Source organism: Stegostoma tigrinum, chromosome 1, assembly GCF_030684315.1.
Source record: "Stegostoma tigrinum isolate sSteTig4 chromosome 1, sSteTig4.hap1, whole genome shotgun sequence".
Taxonomy (NCBI): Eukaryota; Metazoa; Chordata; class Chondrichthyes; order Orectolobiformes; family Stegostomatidae; genus Stegostoma; species Stegostoma tigrinum.
Window position 1 is genome coordinate 32,522,578 of NC_081354.1, and position 24,419 is coordinate 32,546,996.

A 24,419-nucleotide genomic window follows, 5' to 3' on the forward strand; every position below is an offset into this window, starting at 1 on the left:
TTTACAATAACCGACTAAAAAGCAATAAAAGTAGTTGGGTATACACCTCAAGAGTTTCTAATCCAAGGGACACAGTTGTATCTCAATGTAAAGTACTCTCTTACAATGAAAACGTTGATGAAACTGGATTTTTTGTAGACAATATGGTAATGTCTGTAAATTACAATTTCTAGCACATCACCATAATTTTTTTTGATGGCACACATTGAGCAATCTAATCTTGGTGTACAAAAACAATTTTCAGAACATACCAAAAACTCTTACTATAATTTGTCTCTAACTATGGGGTTCTTTGCTAAAGCTTACTTGAGATACACTTTTAAATAACATATGAGGAGACATTTCTCACCATTTTAACTAGGAGTTTCCAAAGATAACCTTACACTGTAGTGACAATGACAGTTGCACACGGTCTCTCAGTCAACGGCAGTCAGTAAGGAACTTCCCTTCTCAATACCCACAAACCAAGGAAACTCAAGAATTTGTACTACAAGCTGCAGATTGGTTTCCATTTCAAACTACAAAGGAGAGAGTTAACTTTCAGCATTGGGATTGATGGGTCCTCCCATTTCTTGATTAACGGAGGATTTCGGGAAAAAGATTGAATGCAACTGTAATGTGAAGAGATTGTGGGTCTCTACTTAAGGGATGTTCCTTAAGAGGCTTAAGAATGCAAAAGTGCCACGAAAATATTACTCAACAGAAAAGTAAAGACTCATTTCAATCCTCTACGCTGTGACTTCCCATTTCAATGGAAGTGAACGTCTTTTAAAAAAATGGCAGCCTCGTGTTGTTTCTAGATGTCAGCTGTTCTCCATCAACATGAACCCTGTATTTTTGTACAATCTCTATGGTATTTTTTCCTGATACTTAGAAATTCTCAGGTACATTAATTCCCATTTAAACACCACCTAAATGCATGTTAAAAAGCACATTTAGGATTACTGCCAGATATAGATAATAATATGTTCTAAACATGAAATGTTCGAACAACCAAAATCTCTTAGGCAATGTACTTCTTAAAACTCACAATAAGAGCCTCCTATAGTATACAGTTTCAAAACTTTTCTCAACTGATTTTCTTCTATACTGAGTGATTTGAAATACAAATATTTCAAGAGGATAGGAGTATATGAATATTGAAATGTGTTCCACCAGAAACCACTGACATCATTTCTCTGAGGTGCCTTGGCTCCTTTGCCAAAGTTAAGACTGGGGAAGAAAAGAGCTTGCAGAAACTAGTGGCATTAATCCTTCTTACGCCTGTTTAATGTCCCATTACCATGCTCCCAAGTAAGTTGGGAGTTGCTGTTTTTATAAGATATTGTACGTCTGCTACAGTTTGAACATGTCAGTAATTCAACTATTACAGTCACACAATAAATTGAACAAAGTAATCCATCCTGTGATTGACACAAGATATAGATATTGTAAACTTCATTGTTACTGAAAACTACATAGGAGTACAAGTGAGGTTAATTTTAACCTGACTGACTCAGTGGGAAGCTGACAGAATTGAAGTGGCTATTCAATTTGCACCCTATCCACTAAATTCATAGAAAATAATGTTGGATACAATGCAATTCATACAACCAATAAAACCCATGATTTTCTAGCCAAATTAGTCACCTTAGCCCAATAGTCACTATGTACACAAAACTTTCTTAAGTAATTATGTTTGTTCTTCAAACTCAGACTCACTGCTTGGCCTCTGAAGATGCATTTGCAGTGTTTCAAAAGATACTAGTACTTACTTTGCTGTTACCTTTTTATTTTCTTTCACCTTGAATATTTATTATGATCACTATTATTGGGATGTGTTAGTTCCTCCCCTTCACTTCCATGATGAATCCATAGGTGCTGCTAGCATTGTTATTGGTGTAGCATAGTCTAAAGAGATTTTCCCACTGTCTGGTTTACACTGACACACTCCTGAACAGATGATCATTCATGACGATACCAGATTGGATGGCTGACCGATTCTAGTTGAAATGTTTAAACCATCAAAATGTTTCACTTTAGACTTCAGACAAATATCAGCCCCACTTTACTAAGGTAATATGTACTCTGTCAAACAAAGCAATTCATTCAGAATTTCTATGAAGCCATTTAAATTGTATTCAAATACTGATCAAGCCATAACCTTCTTGCTAGTGATAAGTCCAGATGGTCTTGCATGGTTGCTATTATTTACCATAAGACATTGGAGTGAAGTAAGGCCATTTGGCCCATCAAGTCCACTCTGACATTTCAATCATGGCTGATGGGCATTTCAACTCCACTTCCCTGCACTCTCCCCGTAGCCCTTGATTCCTTGTGAGATCAAGAATTTGTCGATCTCTGCCTTGAACGCATCCAACGTCCTGGCTTCCACTGCACTCCGTGGCAATGAATTCCACAAGCCCACCACTCTCTGGCTGAAGAAATGTCGTCTCATTTCAGTTTTAAATTTTCCCCCTCTGATTTTAAGGCTGTGCCCACGGGTCCTAGCCTCCCCGCTTAACGGAAACAACTTCCTAGCGTCCACCCCTTCTAAGCCATACATTATCTTGTAAGTTTCTATTAGATCTCCCCTCAACCTTCTAAATTCTAATGAGTACAATCCCAGGATCCTTAGCCGTTCATCATACATTAAACCTACCATTCCAGGGATCATCCGTGTGAATCTCCGCTGGACACGCTCCAGGGCTGGTATGTCCTTCCTGAGGTGTGGGGCCCAAAATTGGACACAGTATTCTAAATGGGGCCTAACTAGAGCTTTATAAAGCCTCAGAAGCACATCGCTGCTTTTATATTCCAACCCTCTTGAGATAAACGACAACATTACATTCACTTTCTTAATCATGGACTCTACCTGCAAGTTAACCTTTAGAGAATCCTGGGCCAACACTCCCAGATCCCAGTATTTGCAACTGTCTTACATGATTGACCCACTGTGTTCTGCCAGTTCAGTATAGTAGATTTAAAACTACAATTCTAAAAATGAAACTTTATCATGTATTCATATTTTGTCCATGGCAGCTGATAAACCAGTGAATTAAAGTGGGGAGCAGGACGGGAAACATACAGAGCATAAAGAGATTAAGTAAATGCAAAACTGGAGGTGTAGTTGTCCAGAACAAAAACAAAGTTGCTGGAAAAACTTAGCAGGTCTGGCAGCATCTGCGAAGAGAAAATTAAAGATAATATTTCTGGTCCGGAAGGGTCACCGAAACCAAAACGTTATCTCTGATTTTCTCTTCACGGATGCTGCCAGACCTGCTGAGTTTTTCCAGCAACTTCTGCTTTTGCTTCTGATTTACAGCATCTGCAGTTCTTTTGGTTTTTATTAGGTATAGTTGTCATTGAGTGTTGGTTAGGATTTAAGAAGTAGCAAAGATATGTACTACGTATGGTGTTCCCCCAAAGTTAATTGCAGTGCAGTGTTGAATGCAGTGGGGCTGCCACACAATATTATGTACGTTTTACTGTACTTATGGAATTATAGAGTTTTACAGCACGGAAAAAGACCCTTTCAAACTCATCCATGCTGACCAGGTATCCTAAATTAATCTAGCACCATTTGCCAGAATTTGGCTCATATCACTCTAAACCTTCCTATTCATATCCCCATTCAGATGCCTTTTCAATTTTGTTACTGTACCAGCCTCCACCACTTCCTCTGACAGCTTATTCCATGCGTGCACCTCACTCTGCGTGAACAAGTTGCCCCTTAGGTCCCTTTTAAATCTTTCCCCTCTTTTTTTAAACCTATGCCCTCTATTTTTGAACTACCCCACCCCAGGGAAAAGACCTTGGCTACTCTGCCTATCCATGTCCCCCCATGTAACCTCTATAAGGTTACCCCTCAGCCTCCAAACTCCAAAGAAAATAGCCTGAGCCTATTAGCCTCTCCCTATAGTTCAAACTCTCCAACCCCAGCAACATCCTTGAAAGGGTTCAGAATAGATTTACAAGTTTAACAAGATATTTCCTTTAGCAGGGAGACTAGAATTGAACGCAGTACTCCAAAACTGGCCTAACCTATGTCCTGAGATAATGGGAACTGCAGGTGCTGGAGAATCTAAGATAACAAAGTGTGTAGCTGGATGAACACAGCAGGCCAAGCAGCATCTCTAGACCCCTGAAGGGTCTAAGCCCGAAACATCAGCTTTTGTGCTCCTGAGATGCTGCTTGGCCTGCTGTGTTCATCCAGCTACACACTTTGTTAACCTATGTCCTGTACAGCTGCAACATGACATCCCAACTCCTAGCGCAGTGACCAATAAAGGCAAGCGTACCAAATTCCTTTTTTACTACTGAGTTTACCCGCAACTTCACTTTCAAGGAACTATGAACCTGCACACTAAGGTTTCTTTGTTCAGCAATACTCCCCGGGACCTTACCATTAAGTACATAAGTCCTGTCCTGATTTGCTTTTCTAAAACGCAACACCTCACATTTATCTAAATTAAACTCCATCTGTCACCCCTCAGGACATCGGCCTATCTAATCAAGATTCCAATTTACTCTGAGGTAACCGTCTTCACTGTCTATACACCACCAATTTTGGTGTCATCCGCAAATTTGCTACCCATACCTCCTGTATTCACATCCAAACTATTTCTATAAATGACAAAAAGCAGTGGACTCAGCACCAATCCTTGATGTGAGTTTGCTCGCTGAGCTGGAAGGTTAGTTTTCAGACGTTTCACCACCATTCTAGGTAACATCATCAGTGGGCCTCCGACGAAGCGCTGGTGTTATGTACTTCCAGCTCAGCGAGCAAACTCACATCCAGAACCTCAACCTGAGCTACAAATCTTCTCAAAACACGCTACCAATCCTTGAGGCACACTGCTGGACAAAATGCTGCCAGTCTGAAAAACAACCCTCCACCACCACACTGTTTCCCCTACTTACAAGCCTTTTTTTAAAATTTAAATAGCAAGCTCTCCCTGGATTCCATGAAACCTTGCTAAACCAGTCTACCATGTCAAATGCTTTGTTCAAGTCCAGATAGATCACGTTCACTGTCCTGCCTTCAATCTTCTTTCTAAATTCTTCAAAAAAACTCAATCAAGTTAGTCAGACACAATTTCCCATGTACCAAGCCATGTTGACTATCCCTAATTTGTCCTTGCCTTTGAAATACATGTAAATCCTGTCCCTCAGAATCCCGTCCCACAACTTAGCCACCACTGACATCAGACTCACAAGTCTATAGTTCCCTTGCTTTTCCTTACTTTTCTTAAATAATGGCATCACATTAGCCACCCTCCAGTCTTCCAGCACCTCACCTGTGGCTATCCATGATATAAATATCTAAAAAACACGTGCAGCAATCACTTCCCTAGCTTCCCACAAAGCTCTGGGATATACTTCATCAGGACCCAGGGATTTATCCACCTTTACACATTTTAAGATGTCCAGCACCTCCTCTGTAAAATGGACACTTTTCAAAATGTTACTATTTATTTCTCCAGGACTGGAGGGTAGCAAATGTTGTGCCCTTAATTCAAGAAGGGCTGTAGAATAAAACCTGGGAATTATACGCCTGTGAACTTAACATCTGTAGGTAACTTACTTGAGAAGATTTCGAGGGATAAGATATACATGCATTTAGAAAGACAGGGTTTGATTAGGAGTAGTCAGCATGGATTTGTGCATGCCTCACAAACCTGTTAGAGTCTTTGATGAAGTGACCAGGAAGGTTGATGAGGGCAGGGTGGTAGACATAGTCTATATGGATTTCAGTAAGGCCTTGGATAAGGTTCTACATGGTAGGTTACTCTGGAAGGTTAGATCGCATGGAATCCAGGAAGAGTTGGCAAATTGGATATACAATTGGCTTGATGGTAGGAAGCAGAAAGTAATAGTGTAAGGATGCTATTTGAACTGGAAGCCTGTGACTAGCAGTGCCCCTCAGGGGTTGGTGCTGGGCCCGTTGCTGTTTGTTATCTATATCAATGATTTGGATGAAAATGTAGAAGGCATGATTAGTTAGTTTGTGGATGACACTAAAATAGGTGGTATCGTGGAAAGTGAGGAAGGGTATCAGAAATTGCAGCAGGATCTTGACCAATTGGAGAACTGGGCTGAGAAATGGCAAATGGTGTTTAATATACATAAGTGTGAGGTGTAGCATTTTGGAAAGTCAAATCGAGGCAGGAAATTCCTGGTGAATGATACAGCCTTAGGTAGTGCAGTGGAACAGAGGAACCTTGGAGCTCAGGTGCACGGTCTCTGAAATTGGAGTCACAGGTAGACAGGGCAGTGAAAAAGGCTTTTGATACACTGACCTTTGTCATTCAGGGCATTGACTATAGAAGGTGGGAACTTATGTTGCCATTGTACAGGATGTTGGTGAGACCGCACTTGGAGTTCCTACTTTCTATAGGAAGAATGTTATTAAACTGGAAAGCGTGCCAAAGAAATTTACAAGAATGTTGCCAGGACTCAAGGGATTGAATTATAGGGAGAGATTGGACAAGATACGACTTTGTTTCTTTGCAGCGTAGGAGACTGAGGGGGGATCTTACGCAAGTGTATAAGAACATGAGAGGCACAGATAGGGTGAATGTACTCAGTCTTTTTCCCAAGGGTGGGGATTCGAGGGCGAGTGGGCAACAGTTTAAGGTAAGAGGGGAAAGAATACATAGGGCCAAATTTTTCTTAAACATAGAAGGTGGTATGCCTATGAAATAAGCTGCCAGCAAAAGTGTTGAAGTGGGTACTTTAATAACATTTAGAAGGCATTTTGGATGAACACATGAATAGGAAAGGTTTAGAAGGATATGGGCCAAATGCAGGGAAATAGGGATAGCGTAGATGGGCATTTTGGTCAGCATGGACCAGTTTGGGCTAAGAGGCCTGTGTCTATGCTGTAGGAGTGTATGACTCAAAATTCTCTTACCTCCATACCCTTCTCCACAGTATTGTGCAAAATATTTGTTTAGTATCTCAATCATCTCCTGTGGTTCCACACAAAGATGGCCTTACTGATCTTTAAGGCCCTATTCCCTCCCTAGTTACCTTTTTGCCCTGATTGTAGTTGTAGAATCTCTTGGGATTCTCCTTAACCTTACTTGCCAAAGCTATCTCATTACCTCTTTCTGCTCTTCTGATAACCCTCTTCAGTATACTCCTACTGTCCTTATACTTACTGGGTCATATGACATTTCCTTTCCAGCCTCACTTATAAGCACAACTTCACATTGTGGTAGCCACCCATCATGTTTACACGATCCTTATATTGCATATACTTTTATCACTACTCTTCACTCTCAACCCAATAGAAACTGTGAAGGAGTCACAGGTTTATGACAGATATCATTTCTCAGGAAGGAGCAAGATCTAACTTTATGGCAGCATGATAACACTATGTTACAAGACATGGCATGAGACAATCTTTGGAAAATTTAGTTGCTTTTGACAGTTTATACTGTGCATCAGAAAGTTCTTGTAAACATTTCCTTGACCTTTTTTTGAAGCCATTATTATGTACATGATATGCAGGATTATGACATCGATAAAATTCCTTACCTTAATATCCTACTTTTATGTTTTTTAATTCGTGCTCTGATGTGGAACCCAATAGGAAAGAGTAGCAATCATAATGTCAACCAATTAAATTTATTTTCAACTCAGAGGAGAATCAGGATTTGCTTAATTTGCTGTTACATGGTGTGCATGCTGGAACGGATAGAGATAGAGGAAGCTGATGTGCTGAAAATTTTGTCAAACATTAAGATTGACAAGTCACCAGGCCTGGACCAGATTTGTCCTCGGCTGCTTTGGGAAGCGAGAAATTCAATTGCTTCACCACTTGCGAGGATCTTTGCATCCTCGCTCTCCACTGGAGTCGTACCTGAGGACTGGAGAGAGGCAAATGTAATTCCTCTCTTCAAGAAAGGAAATAGGGAAATCCCCAGCAATTACAGACCAGTAAGTCTCACGTCTATCGTCTGCAAGGTGTTAGAAAGGATTCTGAGGGATAGGATTTATGACCATCTGGAATAGCATGGCTTGATTAAATGCAGTCAACAAGGCTTTGTAAGGGGCAGGTCATGCCTCACAAACCTTATCGAGTTCTTTGAGGATGAGACTAGAAAAGTTGATGAGGGTCGAGCTGTGGATGTGGTGTATGTGGACTTCAGCAAGGCATTTGATAAGGTTCCCCATGGTAGGCTCATTCAGAAGGTCAGGAGGAATGGGATACAGGGGAACTTAGCTGTCTGGATACAGAATTGGCTGGCCAACAGAAGACAGCGAGTGGTAGTAGAAGGAAAATATTCTGCCTGGAAGTCAGTGGTGAGTGGGGTTCCACAGGGCTCTGTCCTTGGGCCTCTACTGTTTGTAATTTTTATCAATGACTTGGATGAGGGGATTGAAGGATGGGTCAGCAAGTTTGCAGACGACACGAAGGTCGGAGGTGTCGCTGACAGTATAGAGGGCTGTTGTAGGCTGCAGCGGGACATTGACAGGATGCAGAGATGGGCTGAGAGGTGGCAGATGGAGTTCAATCTGGATAAATGCGAGGTGATGCATTTTGGAAGGTCGAATTTGAAAGCTGAGTACAGGATTAAGGATAGGATTCTTGGCAGTGTGGAGGAACAGTGGGATCTTGGTGTGCAGATACATAGATCCCTTAAAATGGCCACCCAAGTGGACAGGGTTGTAAAGAAAGCATATGGTGTTTTGGCTTTCATTAGCAGGGGGATTGAGTTTAAGAGTCGTGAGATCTTGTTGCAGCTCTACAAAACTTTGGTTAGACCGCACTTGGAATACTGCGTCCAGTTCTGGTCGCCCTATTATAGGAAAGATGTGGATGCTTTGGAGAGGGTTCAGAAGAGGTTTACCAGGATGCTGCCTGGACTGGAGGGCTTATCTCATGAAGAGAGGTTGACTGAGCTCGGACTTTTTTCATTGGAGAAAAGGAGGAGGAGAGGGGACCTAATTGAGGTCTACAAGATAATGAGAGGCATAGATAGAGTTGACAGCCAGAGACTATTTCCCAGGGCAGAAATGGCTAACACGAGGGGTCATAGTTTTAAGCTGGATGGAGGAAAGTATAGAGGGGATGTCAGAGGCGGGTTCTTTACACAGAGAGTTGTGAGAGCATGGAATGCGTTGCCAGCAGCAGTTGTGGAAGCAAGGTCACTGGGGACATTTAAGAGACTGCTAGACATGCATATGGTCACAGAAATTTGAGGGTACATACATGAGGATCAATGGTCGGCACAACATCGTGGGCTGAAGAGCCTGTTCTGTGCTGTACTGTTCTGTGTTCTATGTTATAATGCCATTCACACCTTACACGTAGGACATTTTGCCTATAAAGTACAAAATAAATTCACAGGCTGCGATGGAAGCTTCAGGCCTCTTCCTATCAAATCCCTAGCAGGAATGCTGCTATCCCAGTGCATGGTTCTATCACCAGACATCTGTTTCTCTACAATGCATCATTTGCTTAGTAGAAGTTCACAAACATTTCATAAACATACACCCATTTCTGACTTCACACTGTTTGTTCTGATTTAAGTCATAAAGCTACTTCATCCGGTGTTCAACAGACCTGAAAACAACCTAGGAATGTACTTCAGATTAGGTTGTTCTATTTATCATATAGTAATGGAGAGTAAGGGATTAATTTATCTTGTATGGTGTGAAGTGAGACGCCACTGACTCACTTGTGGATTTGTCTTTTGTAGATTGTATGGTTAACTTGAATCACAAGATAAAATTACATTTGTATTCTACATCATGTCAAACCTTGGCATTCCTAGTTACAAGTTATTTATATCACTGTTTCCAGTTTTTAGAAGCAGGGGACCACATGCAAAACATTTAGACCTCTCCTCTGCTAAAGTAATTGCATCAATAAAGATGATGGAAACTGGATGGAGTGATTGAGAATGTTTACTGATTAACAAAATTTTCTGTCATGCAGACAGTTAGATTACATGGATATTACTTCATTGCAAGTTTTAAACAAACAGTTTAAGTATTAAACAATAGCTTTGCTCTGGACAGTTTCATGAACTTTAAAGGCAATGGAAGACAGAAATCAGTTTCACAAAAACATTGTTGCGCAAGGAGTGTGGATACCAAAAAGAAAATTAATTGTAACATTTTATTACTGTAAACCTTTGTTGTAACATTTTCCAACACAGTAACAGTGTGGTCCTCCCATTGTTGAAAGGCAAGCTTACAAAAATATAAGCTGCTGAAGAAACAAATTGCCTCTGTTATGGTGGTTAAAAATGGTACTTATTAGTCCACTTACTTCAAAATTCAGCAAACTCATGTAATCTTCAAGGCAGCCAAACAGAATAATAGAAACTCTAACACAGATTGGCCCATTACGCCTGTAGATTATAATTTAAATAAAAGCCACTTACCTCTGCTTTCTGTGTTCTAGGAAAGCTTGAAGATTTTTCTACAGCATAAACATCCACAAGGTACAGATTTGGACCTCGCTCTCGATCCAACACGGCAGCAGTTTGAACGACACCACTTCGGTGCCCTATTGTGAAAAGCCGTCCCACCGATTTTCCCCCACAGCGAACTGAAACTATGTAATACTCCAGTAATGCTGAAGAATCTCTTGGGTTTGCTGCCTCTAAAGAGATCACACTGGTACCCACAGGCTCTCCTTCACGTAAAATGGTGATGTACTTTGGCTGAGTAAAGACAGGTCCATCTACACCCTGAAGAATAACAGTCAGCTCAGTGCTGGTTGTTCTTTTCTCTGGTCCAAAGTCTGAAGCTGACACAACAAGATGGTATGTGAGTCTAGAAGGAAGTAATGGTGCGATAACTCTAATATCTCCATTATATCGATCCATCATGAAGGTGTCACTATCACCACTAACTAGTTCATACTCAACCTCTCCATTTGGCCCTTCATCGAGGTCTACAGCCGTGATAGTCGTGAGAATTGAACCCATTACGAGAGCACTATCAGCAACTAGAGCATTTTGTGATACAAATACAGGGGCATTATCATTCTGGTCTGTCACTAATATAGTGATATTCTTTAAAGCAAAACGTCTGAAATCTAATGGAACTGCCTGATCAATGGCTTTAACGGTAAGTTCAAATAGATTGGAAAATTCACGGTCAATCTCTGCGTTGGTCCGCAATGTCCCATCAGAAGCACTGATTACAAAATGGTTTCCCCTCGGTATTTGCTGGGCTATACAATACTGTAATTCTCCATTAATATCAGCATCAGGGTCTTGAGCAGTTACTGTCAGTACAGATGTACCAATAGGAATATTTTCCACAATAGACTTAAAAATATCACCAGGCGGAAACCTTGGTGGATTATCATTAAAATCTCTAACTTGGATCACGACAGACATTGTTGAGGACCTTGATGGCCTTCCATTATCTTTAGCTGTTATGTTCAAATGGTAGACAGATTGGGTTTCAAAGTCCATTTTTTTGGCAAGGAAGATACTACCGGTATTATGACTAATGCTAAATGTTCCATGGTTGTTACTTCCTGTAATGCTGTAATGGATCTCAGCATTGTCCCCTGAATCTGAATCAGTAGCAGTTGCAGATTCTATGAGCTCTCCAACTCGCATATTTTCTAATGCATCAATATACATCACAGATTTAGGAAATGAGGGAGTGTTGTCATTTTCATCCAGCACCATGATAACTAAGGCACATGTGGAACTTAAAGGTATAGTGCCCAAGTCCACTGCACGGAGAGTCAAAGAGTAGGAAGCTGTAGCTTCATGGTCCAGCTTTCCTACCAATGTCACCTGTCCTGTGGTACTTTGAATTGTAAATTGTTCTTCTTCATTCCCTTCAATGATATAGAAATTGACCAAAGCATTACTTCCCTCATCAACATCTGAAGCACTGACACGAAGTACTTGCGTTAGATTTCCAGCTGATTCCGATATTGTGGCCTGATATATGTCTTTAGTGAATCTGGGTACATTATCATTTATATCTTTGATGTAAATCTGAACAGTAGCATGGTCCTGGAGAGGTTTTGGTAATCCTTGGTCTGATGCAATTACTGTAAAGGTGAAGACTGCAGCCCCTCTTTGCCTCATTAAAGCCTCCCTGTCAAATTTGTGTATACTTGTAATTTCCCCAGTGACTGCATTAAGGTCAAAGTCAAGTTGGGCTGTTTCAAGAGTATATTTCACTTCACCATTAAATCCAAAATCATTGTCTACAGCATTGACAAAACCAACTACTGAGCCAGCTTTCTGCTCCTCCTCAAAATGGAAGACATAATTTGTGCTGTTGAATAAAGGTCTATTATCATTTACATCTTCTAGTATTATTGTCACATTCACAGTTGCACTCAGAGGCTCCACTGCTCTGTCTGTAGCAACAACCAGCAAGATATAATGGCTTTGAGATTCACGATCCAATTCCGTCTTAATATACAAGTGTCCATCAGGAAAAATGCCAAACTTCTTTTCTCGGTTTCCTTGCATAATATCATAGGTAATCTCCCCATTCACTCCAGAATCTTTGTCAGAAGCCCAGACTTTGAAGAACCTAGAATTCACAGGTTCTGCCTCTGAAATCGTAACCTCATACGAAAGCTGATCAAAAACAGGTGAGTTATCATTCACATCATGCACATAGACAGTTAAAATCAAACTAGACGAACGCTGAGGGACACCCATGTCAGTTGCTATTGCCTCCACTTGATATGAGCCTGCATTGATGTCAAGTGGTCCATTTAAAGTCACTATTCCAGTTCGCTCATCAATGTGAAAGAGGTCTTTAGGATTCTGCCGCAACGAATATGAAACCATGCCATTAATGCCTTCATCAGGATCTTCTACTTCAGCCTGGAAAATAACATGTCCCGAATTCCAGTTTTCAACTGCATTAATATTTTCAACAGCATGAGGGAATCGTGGAGAATTATCATTCAGATCCTTGACGGTGATATTCACCAAAGTCTCCCCTGTCACAGTGCCACCACTTGCAACAACTTTTAACTGGTAAAATGCTTGGTCCTCTCTGTCTATGGTGCTGGCAGTGTCAATTTGACCCGTTGATTCACCAATGATAAACATCCCCTTCTGGTCTCCTGAAGTAATAAGGTAAGTGATGTTGATATTAAGATCAAGTGTAGATGCAGATACAGTGCCAACAAGTGAACCAATGGCAATATTTTCAAATATTACAAAACTGTAGCTGCTATGGCTGAATGATGGTGGATTGTCTTGGGTGTCAATGACAGTGATGGTAACAATGGCTGGATTCTGGGACCGGAGATTTCCACCATCAGTGGCAATTACCTGCAACCAAAAGTCACACAGTAAAAAAAATTAAAAGAACTTGATTAAAATCAAACATTTTTTCTGACTACTTTTTTTATCCCCCCTTTGAATCTTTCAAAGGATGTGGCTATTATTAGCACGGTCATCATCAGTCACCCATTCCCAGATCTCCTTAAACTGAGTGGCTAGCTGGGTCATTCAGAAGGCAGATTTCCTGTGATAAAGGACACATGTGACAAGATGAGTAGTGCACAAGCTTGCACCTCAACTTTTCCCCAGTCTCAACCATGTCACTGTCGAAAACGTTGAATATGCTGTGAATCCAGTCTTGATATGAACCCAGGTTTCAAAAGGTGAAAAACAGATTCAACCACATTGTACGACTGAATTTCCTTTGACTTCTTTTTTACATTGCTAATCAAGTTATATTAGGGTTTTTCTTGCTTCCTAGTCTCATGGTTAACTTGAGAGAATTGCACAAAATTAATAATCTAAACAAGGAACTTATGAACAGATGATCTTATATATTCTAATCATCAAACTCACTTGTACACATTCCTTTCCTATTTTTTTAAAATGATTTTTTAAATCTATGGCTTGATGAACCTGCTTCAGCCCTTCACTAGTGTTCCACTGAAACTGGGCTTAAGGAGAGCATGTTGCATTGTGCAAAAGGGGTTGAAATGGCTCTTTTCGCCACTGGAAAATACCTGAACTTTCTCTTGCATTTCCCTGTAGTACCAACAACTTGCACTTAATGGCTTTACACTGTAAAATAAAAGACCCTCCAGGATTTTGCATGAGCCAAATACAGAGTTATGAAGACAGGCGACTAAAAGCTTCAACTAATTGATTATAAGCATAACCTTAAATCAGAAAAGATTGGTGAAGTCAAAGAAGTTTAGGAGCCAAATTCCAAAGCTTATGGCTGAGGCAGCTAAAGGTGTGACCTCCTGTAGCAATGTGAAAGAAGGGGCAGTTACTCAGGAAGTTGGTGAAATGCAAAGATCTTGGAGAACTGTATGGCTATTGAAGCTTTTGAATCTAACTAGGATGAGTGCCTTTGAGTTGTAAAATCGAAGTGTTGATGCACCAGAAGCCACTGTAGGTCAACAAGTACAACGGTGATCATTGAACAGATGATGAGGGGCTTCGGACAAGAGTCATTGAGTTTTGGAGATGGAAGGCCAGACGCCATCCAGTACAGCGTTAAAGTAGTTAATTGCGGTGATAACAGAAGTTCTGCTAAGGGTTTTAGCATCAGCACCAGCAGGCAGGCTAAGGTAGAGTTAATTGAGATAAAAAGGCTCTTGTCTACTCAACTGGGGCAAAAATGCTGAAAATGGATTAAAGAAACACAAGAGGCAGTGAAAAACAATTTGTTTCTCTGTCATTTTCCTGAAATTGTAGCCAAACTTTTATTCATTACTAAATAGAGGTATTGGCATCTTGAGAAGTCTGGACAGAGCAGATAGTGAGAAACTGTTGCCGCTAATAAAAGGATCAAGAACCAAGAGGCACAGATGCTAAAAAATTGGCAAAAGAATCAATGGTGATGTGAGGAGCAACATTTTCACGTAACGAGCAGTTAATTTATGGAGGGCATTGCCGAGTGTGCAGTGTAAGCAGAGTCAAGTGAAGCTGTAGAAAGGGAATTGATTCAATGGCTGAAAATGTAGCATTTGCAGAGCTATGGGGAAAGGAATGGCCATGGCACTGGGTGAACTCTTCCTTCAGAGGACCAGCACAGATATAATGGGATGAATGGCTTCCTTTTCTGCTACAACCATTCCATGCTTAGGATGGATGGACTAGACGGCAGATAGATAGATATTTCACTCTCCTTCAGTATTGAGATGTCTGATTTTCTCAGTTTAAGAAATGTGCATTAAAATTAGAAGACATGAAGAGGAAAACAATTATTGAATGCTTGTAATAATATTAAAATTACTTTTTCAATCAAAAAAAGACATAAAAGGGAGAACAAAAAGGCATGCAATTAAGAAAAATATACATTTACCAAGGATGTTCATGACAGCGTCTTGCAGTTCAGCAACCCCTAATCTCTGAGAGACCTAGGGAGCAGCTGCATGGGAATACTACCACATACAAATATCAATTCATATCAAGCTTCATTTTGTTGCAGAACTCTAATGTCTTTCCTTCACTGTTGCTGGATCACAATTCGAGAATGCCTTCCGTAAGTACACATTGCATACAGTGGTTGAAGAAATAATTTCACTGACACATTTACAAGGACAATTAGGAATGGACAATAAACTCTGGCCATTCCAACGATGTTCACACATCACAAATGAATAAAGATGGTATTCAGAGACCTCCATATAAAAAAATTCTTAATTACCGCAAACACAATTTAGTTTTTGAGTTGAGGAACGGTTCTGCGTCCATAATCTGAACTATAGCAACAGGCATAACATCAAGACCATAATTTATATTTCTACTTAACCCTTACTGGAACACAGAATAGGAAATATCTGTTCAACCCTGCCTGATAGTACAACGAACTTAGGAGGGTGAAGGAAGCTTAAAAGCACATCTACCTCCAGCCTAGCCATCTCAGAAAATGTTAACTGTAGCCTTTCAGCAAATTAGGTAAATATAAAGGCTAATTCAATGGCTTTAAAACAAAATAAAGTTGTTGATATAATTTATTCACTCTTTAAGCATGTTTCCTTAAAGTAATTAACTGTTCAATATAATTTGAATGCACACTAGCATTTTCACTGAAATAGGTGAAAACCAGAGAATCACCATCCATTTCTAACATGGGGAAATAACTCAAATGATAATGAGGCTTGTGCAAACAAAAGGTGTGAAAATGGTCTTTTTGACATGAAGATGAGATATATCAAAACATCTGTATGTCCATTTCTTCATTAAGGAAATGATCGTGTGCTCATTAAAACTGTAGTCAAAATGAAAAATAAAGGAATTTCATACCAACATCCTAAGCACTTGACTTTTGTAGCATATGACTTCAAGTTTTGGAAGTTAAAAGTTTCCAGTACAACTCATCTCTTATTTGCCTTTAGCAATACAAATTTTCAAGTCGTTGGTAGCATATATTTGCCAAATTGTGATGTCCAAACTCTAAGCAACAGAGAATATGAATATAGTTTATCATTATTCACTTATGTTCAAATAGTACACTAGTGTCATGCAATAAGTTTCAATGTATTTGTATAAGGAATGTGAAAAATCTGGTCAGTTAAGAATTCTTACAGGAATTTGGATTCTAAATTAAAGTGCTGGAATCAAACCACTACACTCAAGAGACAAGAAAATTAACATAAGGTTTTGACTTGCAATTCTTGGTATTTGTATTCTTCCTTTACTTTACAAAATCACTGGGTATCATTTGTGAAGGATATAATTATTTCTTTTGCTCTTACATTGTTTTCAGATTTTAGATGAATTTTGAATATTCACTTCAAAAAATCTGTGAAAGCATAAATCTAAACAAAAAGTGTCTCTGGTTATAAACAATATTTTTAATGCACAAAATTACATTGTTTTATTTCCTTTACCTGACCATTTAGATTTCTTTGGCCACTGAACTTGGCTGCAGCCAAAGGGGAAAACCCATTCTAGACCTCCTTCAATGTCATTTATAACTAGATGTTAAGAGTTGTGTAACTGCGGCTTGGCAACATTCTTGCATTCTCCCTGTGATGAAGTGCTTAAGTTCAGCTCTTCCAGTTTCCATGCAGTAAATACTTTTTCTTTCATGAAATCACTAGAGTGTTGAGGAATCAGGAATGAGGATTCCCCTTCTGGAAATAAACATAATAAACCAGGCTCTAAAAAGATAAGTTGAATTAGTAATTGTTAAATTTGTAGAGGTTAAGAACTTGTTTGAAAGAAAGTGCTCTGTGACAACTCAGTGAATTAGAATCTAGCTTTCCAAAACTGAAGAACTGGTATATCTTTATTAGATCCAGTCTCACTGTGTCACTCAACTGCACTTCAAAAATAATAATCTCAGTGTCTGTGTTTTGCTAGCAATATGCATCCTATTCTTGCCCAGTCTACACTAAACCAGCCAATATGAGTAGAGGTACCACCGCTGGATATAATACACCGAACAATAAATTGGTAAAACTAGTCATTTCAAAGACTGCCACTACGAAAGTGTGGAATTATATCTAATGATATTATATACAAGGTAAGAACATATTGAATCAAGTAAAATCTTAACCAGTAAGGGTGTCAATATGCTACTTATTTAGCAGTTTCCTAAGTATTTAATGCAGAAGATGCAATCAAACAAAACTCCATCTCAGCATGCTGTAGTTATATAGATGGGGTCCATCACAGTAGTGAGCATGGGAGCACCAATAGTGTGATCATACACGGTGAACAGTTGGAGGTTCAACTTTCTACCAGCTTTTGAGCACCCAATTTTATTAATTCTCCATGAACCATGCCAAGTGGAGCATTTGTCTGGAAATGATGGAAAAATCAGATGAGTCACTAGCAGGCAGTACATTTTCTGGCAACAGGCCAAGATCAACATTAGTGGTGGTCTATAAGCAGGATGTCTGCTGACCCTCTCAGATGGCACATGGCGTGGTTATCATTGAAGAAAGAACTACAGGCAAAGTTATTATATACATCGCAGGAAAGAAATGTGTCTTTTTCAAGATTTTGACTTTTTTTTAACATTAATGACCTGCTTCATACTCCATTGACTAAGCACATTGCTGTACTGTTGCTTTTCTCATAGACTGCTATAAATTTTCATACGAGCACGTTATCTCAGCCAAACAAGACATTATATGGAGTGAGTGAAAATAGGAGATTTAACCATTACAACTTGCCAGTAAAATCACACAGAAAAGCCACACAGGAAAAGGCTAGCAACTAAAATGTAAAAGCCACAGTGAGGAAACTACAAGTTCTCCAAGCTAAGATTAATATAGCACATAAGTTATCTCTGACTTTCCAAGTCACTTCTTCTCCATTGTCTGACATCCCCAAGCAGATCAGTTTTTATCTCTGACTGAAGCAGTTTCTGGCACACGATATAACATTCAGTGAAAATTACGATGCCTGCTTCTGGCCAAACTCCACGGAGAATTATGAAAAACTATTCTGCACATGCTCAGAAAAACATACCTTGAAAATATGTTTGGAGCCATTCCAGAAGTAGCAAGGATGGTTGCGGGGGGTGGGGGACGCAGAGGGATAACAGCTGTGGCTGTGTGTCCTTGAGACCGGACTTTTAACGTTGGGATGTCTGCTAGCACCAGTCTTAGGGGATCTCAGTTCAATGTGATCCTGGTGCAAACTCTCTGTCTCTGTCTCTGTCTCTCTCTCTCTCTCCCCCTTCACTTTTCACTCGGTATAATCACCATGACACTGTTACATTGCAGATCAATACAAAAACCTATTATAGTAATCTCTGTGTTTTTCTTTAAATCAACTTTAAACCAAAAAAAAACTGACAGTCTACTTTTAACACGGTATCATACCTGGAGCTGGTAAGCTGTCTTCTGCTCTCTGTCCAGTGAAAGTCTGGTGGAGATTACCCCGGTGTGCTGGTGAATCTGGAAGCTAAGCGTGTCCCCCGCTGTGATGGAGTACCTGACCGTACCGTTCCTGCCTAAATCCGGGTCGGCAGCCGAAACGGTAGTGATGTGGGTCCCAGGGGGCTCGTTCTCTTTGATGGTGGCGAAGTACTGCACGGGGTAGAAGGTCGGGCTGTTGTCATTGACATCCTGCAGGATGACGGTCACCTGGACCGCCGAGGAGAGCGGGGGGTTACCTTTGTCCCGGGCCTGCACCGACAGGTTGTACTCGGCGTGTTCCTCTCGGTCCAGCTCGGTGACACTGGTGAGGCGGCCGGACACCGGGTCCAGTCGGAAGAGGTCACGGTAACGCGCCGGGCTGTCGGGGTCCAGGAGGAAGCGGACCGTACCGTTGGCTCCCAGGTCTTTGTCCAGGGCGGTGAAGATGGCCAGCTCGGTACCGGGGGGAGAGTTCTCGGGGACCGAGTAGCGGTAGGAGCGGCGGGGGAATGCGGGTGCCTGGTCGTTCACGTCGCGGATGGTGATGCTGAGGGTGGTATAGGAAGTTCTGGGCTGGATGCCCTGGTCCTGGGCGCTGATGTTGAGGGTGAGCCGGGAGGTGGTCTCCCGGTCCAACCGGGCAGCGCTGGTCACCAGCCCGCTGTCCTCACTCAGGTGGAACCAGCCCAAACGGTTACCGGACACCAGCGAGTAACGGAGCCGGGCGTTGAGTCCCGAGTCGCCGTCGGTGGCCGAGATGCCTCCGATGTAGCTGCCCACCGGCACGTCCTCGGCGACCTCCACCCGGTACAGGGAGTGCTCGAAGACCGGGGCGTGATCGTTGATATCGTTGACGAAGATGAGCAAGCTGGCCAGCGAGCTGCGGGCGAGCGGCACTCCGTGGTCGGACACCGAGACGCTCAGATTGTAGGAGGGGATACGCTCCCGGTCCAGGGAGCTCGCCACCTTGATGAGGCTAAGCCCCGGTACCGGGGAACGCTGCACCGCAAAGTGCCGCTGCTCGTTCCCGCCCAGGATGGACACCGAGATGTTGCCGTTTGCAGACGAGTCGGCATCGCTGACCGTCAGCAGCGCCACCACGGTGCCCACCGGCGCGTTCTCGTCCACCGCCGCGAACTTGGAGCTGGCCGGCATGTAGCGGAACTTCACCACCGGCTCGTTGTCGTTCACGTCCAGCAGCTGCACCGTGGCTTCGGCTCGGCCGCTCAGGGGAGGGCTCCCGCCGTCCCGGGCTCGGATCACCAGCGAGTACAGCTTCTTGCTCTCGTAGTCCAGGCTTTCCCGTACGGTGAGCACACCGGTGTGGGGCTCGATCTGGAACGGGCTGCCCTCGTCCAGCGAGTACATCACGTCCCCGTTGAGACCCTCGTCCAGGTCGCTGGCCGACACTTGCAGGACACTGGAGCCTACGGCCACGTCCTCGTAGACACTGGCCCGGTAGTGAGGTTGAGAGAAGCTGGGCGGGTTGTCATTCGTGTCCTGCACCGTGACATTGACCTGCAGATAACCGAATCTCTTGGGGAGCCCCCGGTCTTCCACCTCGACCAGCAGCTGGTAGAAAGGCGCCGTCTCCCGGTCCAGGGCGCCGGTGGACACCAGGTGCAGGAAGGCGCCTTCCCCGCTCGGGTTGACGGTGATGTCCAGGCGGAACTTGCCTTCCTCGTTGCCCCGAACGATCCGGTAGGAGCGGTGGTCCACCCCGTTGGAGCCGGTATCCGCGTCGGTCGCAGTGTCCAGGATGACCTGGCGGCCGCCGCTCGCGTCCTCTCGGAAGGTCACCACGATAGAGGGCTCGGGGAAGACCGGCGTGTTGTCGTTAATGTCCAGCACTAAGATGCGCACCTCGGTGGGGTAGGTGGGCTGGCTGGACAACACCACAATGTTGATCACGTCCGCCGGCAGGGACTCGCGGTCGATCACCGAGGTGGTGGAGATGACACCTGTGCTGGCGTTGATGGCGAACAAGGCGTGCCGCTCGCTGAATCGGTAAGTGAACTCGGGCTTGGTGAGAATAGTACCGACCACCGTGCCGGGCGGCCGCTCTTCCTGCACCTCAAACAGTTGGCGCAGCTGGTTCGACGCGGCGTCCCAACACAAGCTCAACAGCAGCAGCAACACGGCGAGCAAGTTACGGCCCCTACCTGACCAGACCATGGTGAGAGTGGCGAACGCAGCACACCTTTCCAACTCAACCCCCCGACTGCAAAACGCATCAAATCTGAATGAAGCCTGAGAGGTGGTGGGCGAAATTCCAGCAAAGGTACTCTCCAGGTTTCTTTCAAATATTAAATTGTTTCTCTTTTTGCCCTCTTCTCTTCATAAATTTTTTTTCTCCTCACTCTCAAAAGCTGTTTTTTTCTTCCCCCGAAAGTTTGTGAACTTTTTGTTTTTGGTTTTGACCCAGTCCAACTCTTTTTCTTGTTTAATGCAGTTGTTCAGCCTCCGTGTGTTTAAACTCACAGCCTTTAGTGGGAGAGAGGGCGCTTGGACACCGTTTCAACGCACTGCCGCGTTCGCTCTGGGACTAGGAAAGACATGACTCGCTTTGGTCATTCTCCGAGATCTTGCTGTCTCTCACTCGCTCCCAGCGCAACCAAACTCCACAAGCACAGGAAGACTCAGCCCGCCCTCCCCAAACTTACCGCTACCGCGCTTCCCATTGGTTGGTGCTGGCGTCCTGTCCCACGCTGAGCTGCCCCCTCTTGTGGCCAATGCCCCTATCAATCATAATGAATGACACCAGACCCCCCCATGGGAAGCGAGGTTGAGCTGACTTGAGAGCTGAGGGGTAAAATTGAGGAGGAAGGGGGCGTAGCTAAAGTGTGCTTGGAACCGTTAGCTGGTTACCAGGAATAACTCCAGGGATTTGCGGTCCTGGCTTGTGTGGCAGTGGGCTGTACATAATGTGTTTAAGTCCAAGGTTTTGCAAACTCGTTCAAAGTTTCCTGTGGCGGGGTGGTGGGGGGTGGCGGTGGGTGATTTTATTTTAAACAGAAAATCCAAATGCTAATCCTGTACCAGTATATAACATGTAAGTAGCGCGCTGCATTGTTACGATAGACTTCAGCTATGTGCTCAGAACAGAAAGCTGTCTTACACTTTGATAGATGGTGGTTGAATGTGAGCAACGGAGAGACGTGCTTCACATAGTTTTTTTTCCAAGCGACGAAAGGTGTCAAACTCTCAGCTGTTGGAGTTGACCCAATGCTGCCTTACAATCTGGTTCGGTTTGAGTTGTCAATTGTTCACCCTTTTAAGTCTCTGTGAGCCTTTTCCCAAAAAAAAAGTCCACCTTAAACTTTAAATTGTGCAGGACACTCTTATTAAAGACAAAAAAATCGAAATTCCTTTGAAAATAGCTTAACATAAAAGAGCGATTTTGTCTAGTTTCGAACGATGATTAATGAGGACGGGCCAAATTGTGAAAAAAAAATCTCAAAGAATAAAGATTTTATAATAAAACAGTGCCGAGTTTCTGATGCCAACCCTACCATGTTGTGAAAACATGTTATTTAATACGGCATTTCTGTCTGTTAATGAGGCATTTCCCAACATAGCTGGACAACGATCTGTGCATGATACGACAGCGCCCCCCAGTGTTTTACTCAGAGAACAGCAGTTTAGCGTTATTAACAACACTAGCACTCGGTGTCCCTGTCCTGGGCATTTCGCTCCCACGCTTTTACAATTTTGCGCTGTATTAAGTAGGTAGACAGAAGCTGAAATTAATTGTAATTTCACGCATCTCAAAGTATTTTTTCACTACAAAAAAGGAAGGAAAAGCGTAGCCCAGCAGTGAATGATCGGGCACAAAAAATGTTCGGCTGCATTGTACATAGTGTTGCAAAAATCTCGCTTGGGCAATCTGAATGTTGAAGATTGATGTTTGGTCATGTTTGGCCAAGTACTTGAGCTGAGGAAGCAACATAACTGAGGACCTGGAGCTTGACAATGTCAGGCCCAAATGCTTTCAGGGACTTTATCAAAGGTTTCACCAACACAATGTGAAGTTGCTATCTAGATCTTTGCTCTCAATTCCTCCAATTTTCACAGAGTAAGGTCTTGATGGACATTCCAGAGTTTGTTTACTTCAGTTTACTCTTTACAACTGGAAAAGGTGCTGTGCCAGACGAGCAATGGATTTCCAGGCTCATCATTTGTTGTGCATTAATATCCTTCCCATTGGATGAATAAGCACATTTACACTGTTTTTATGATGTACAGGATGACCATAAACTGAACTTGGATGTACAGGGCAGTTGGAAGCTATATCCCAGGCATACAGTTGGATGATATAAGTACATAATGAGAGCTGGGCCATCCAGGAGACAAGTTAGATATAGGCCATTTAGCCTCACCTTTCGTTAAGTTCATAGCTGATCTGATAATCGTCAGCTTCACTTTCCTGCCTCTTCTCCAATACCCTTTGCTTCCTTTATTAATTAAAAACCTATCTAAGCCTTGAATATTCTTAACCACCCAGCCTTCTCTGTGGTAATGAGTTTTACAGATTCATGGCCTCTGCCTTTAATTGGTAACCCCTTGCTGTGAGATTATGTTCTTTGGTTCTGGATTCTCGCACAAGGGGCAAAGAACCTCTCTGCATCTGCCCGCTGAAGCCCCATTAGAATCTTGTACGTTTCAATGAGGTCACCTCAGACTTTTCTAAACTCCAAGGAGTACAGGCCCAACCTGTTCAACTTCTCTCAAGACAGTCTCTCCGAGCTCATAATCAAGCTCGTGAACCCTCTCTAGACTGCCTCCAATGCCAGTGTATTTTTTTTAGATAAGGTGTCCAACACTATTCATAGTATTCTAGATGTGTCTGGCAAAGTTTTAGTAAAACTTCCCTATTGTTATTTTCTATTCTTTTTGAAATAAAGGCCCAAATTTCATTACCTCTCCTCTTACCTGCTGAATTTGGATGCTAGCTTTTTGTGATTCATGTCCAACAACCCCAAATCTCTCTGCAATTGTTTGCAATATTTCTCCATTTAACTATTTGGCTCCCCTAGTCTTCCTTCTAAGGTTCATAATCACATTTTCCATCAGCCAAGTTTTTGCCTACCAGCATAATCATAGAATAGAGTCTCTGGAGTGTGAAAGCCGGCCATTCAGCTCATCAAATCCATGGCAACCCTTTGAAGATCTGTCAAAATCCTTATCTCAGACTTTTTACATCATACATACCACTTGTCTTCACATCCATTTTTGTGTCATGCATAAACACGGCTATAGTATAGTCACTTTCCTCATACATGTCATGAATATATATTTTAAGTAATTATGTCCCCAGCACGGATCCCTGTGGTACTGCATGAGTTACAGGTTGCCTTTCTGAAAATGACCCACCCCACTTAACCAAATTCTCTGTCTTCTATTATTTAGCCAATCCGCTATCCATGCTAATACATGATCCCAACACCACAGGTGTTAGTTTTATTTAAGTTGGTTTATATGTGTTACATTATCAATGTGTTTTGAAAATCCACCTTTCTTTGGGGAACAATGGTTAACTTCTGATGTCCATCCTACAAACAAGAGTAAATCCTAGCTTTATTTATAATTTCATTCTACATATTTGGATTTTTGTAACCAAGGATTTACAGAG

At 42.3% G+C, this 24,419-nt stretch overlaps 1 protein-coding gene across 1 annotated transcript in view; it reads right to left on the reverse strand.

Moving 5' to 3' along the window:
• Positions 1-21,380, reverse strand: part of fat4 (FAT atypical cadherin 4) — a 359,910-nt gene extending 338,530 nt beyond the window's left edge. Inside the window, exons 1-2 of the mRNA XM_048532919.2 lie at positions 18,752-21,380; positions 10,383-13,271 (exon numbers count right to left, since the gene is read on the reverse strand). Of these exons, the coding sequence (XP_048388876.2) occupies positions 10,383-13,271; positions 18,752-20,962 (5,100 nt within the window). The 5' untranslated portion in view covers positions 20,963-21,380. The remainder of the gene's footprint in view (positions 1-10,382; positions 13,272-18,751) is intronic.
• Positions 21,381-24,419: the final 3,039 nt, after the last annotated feature.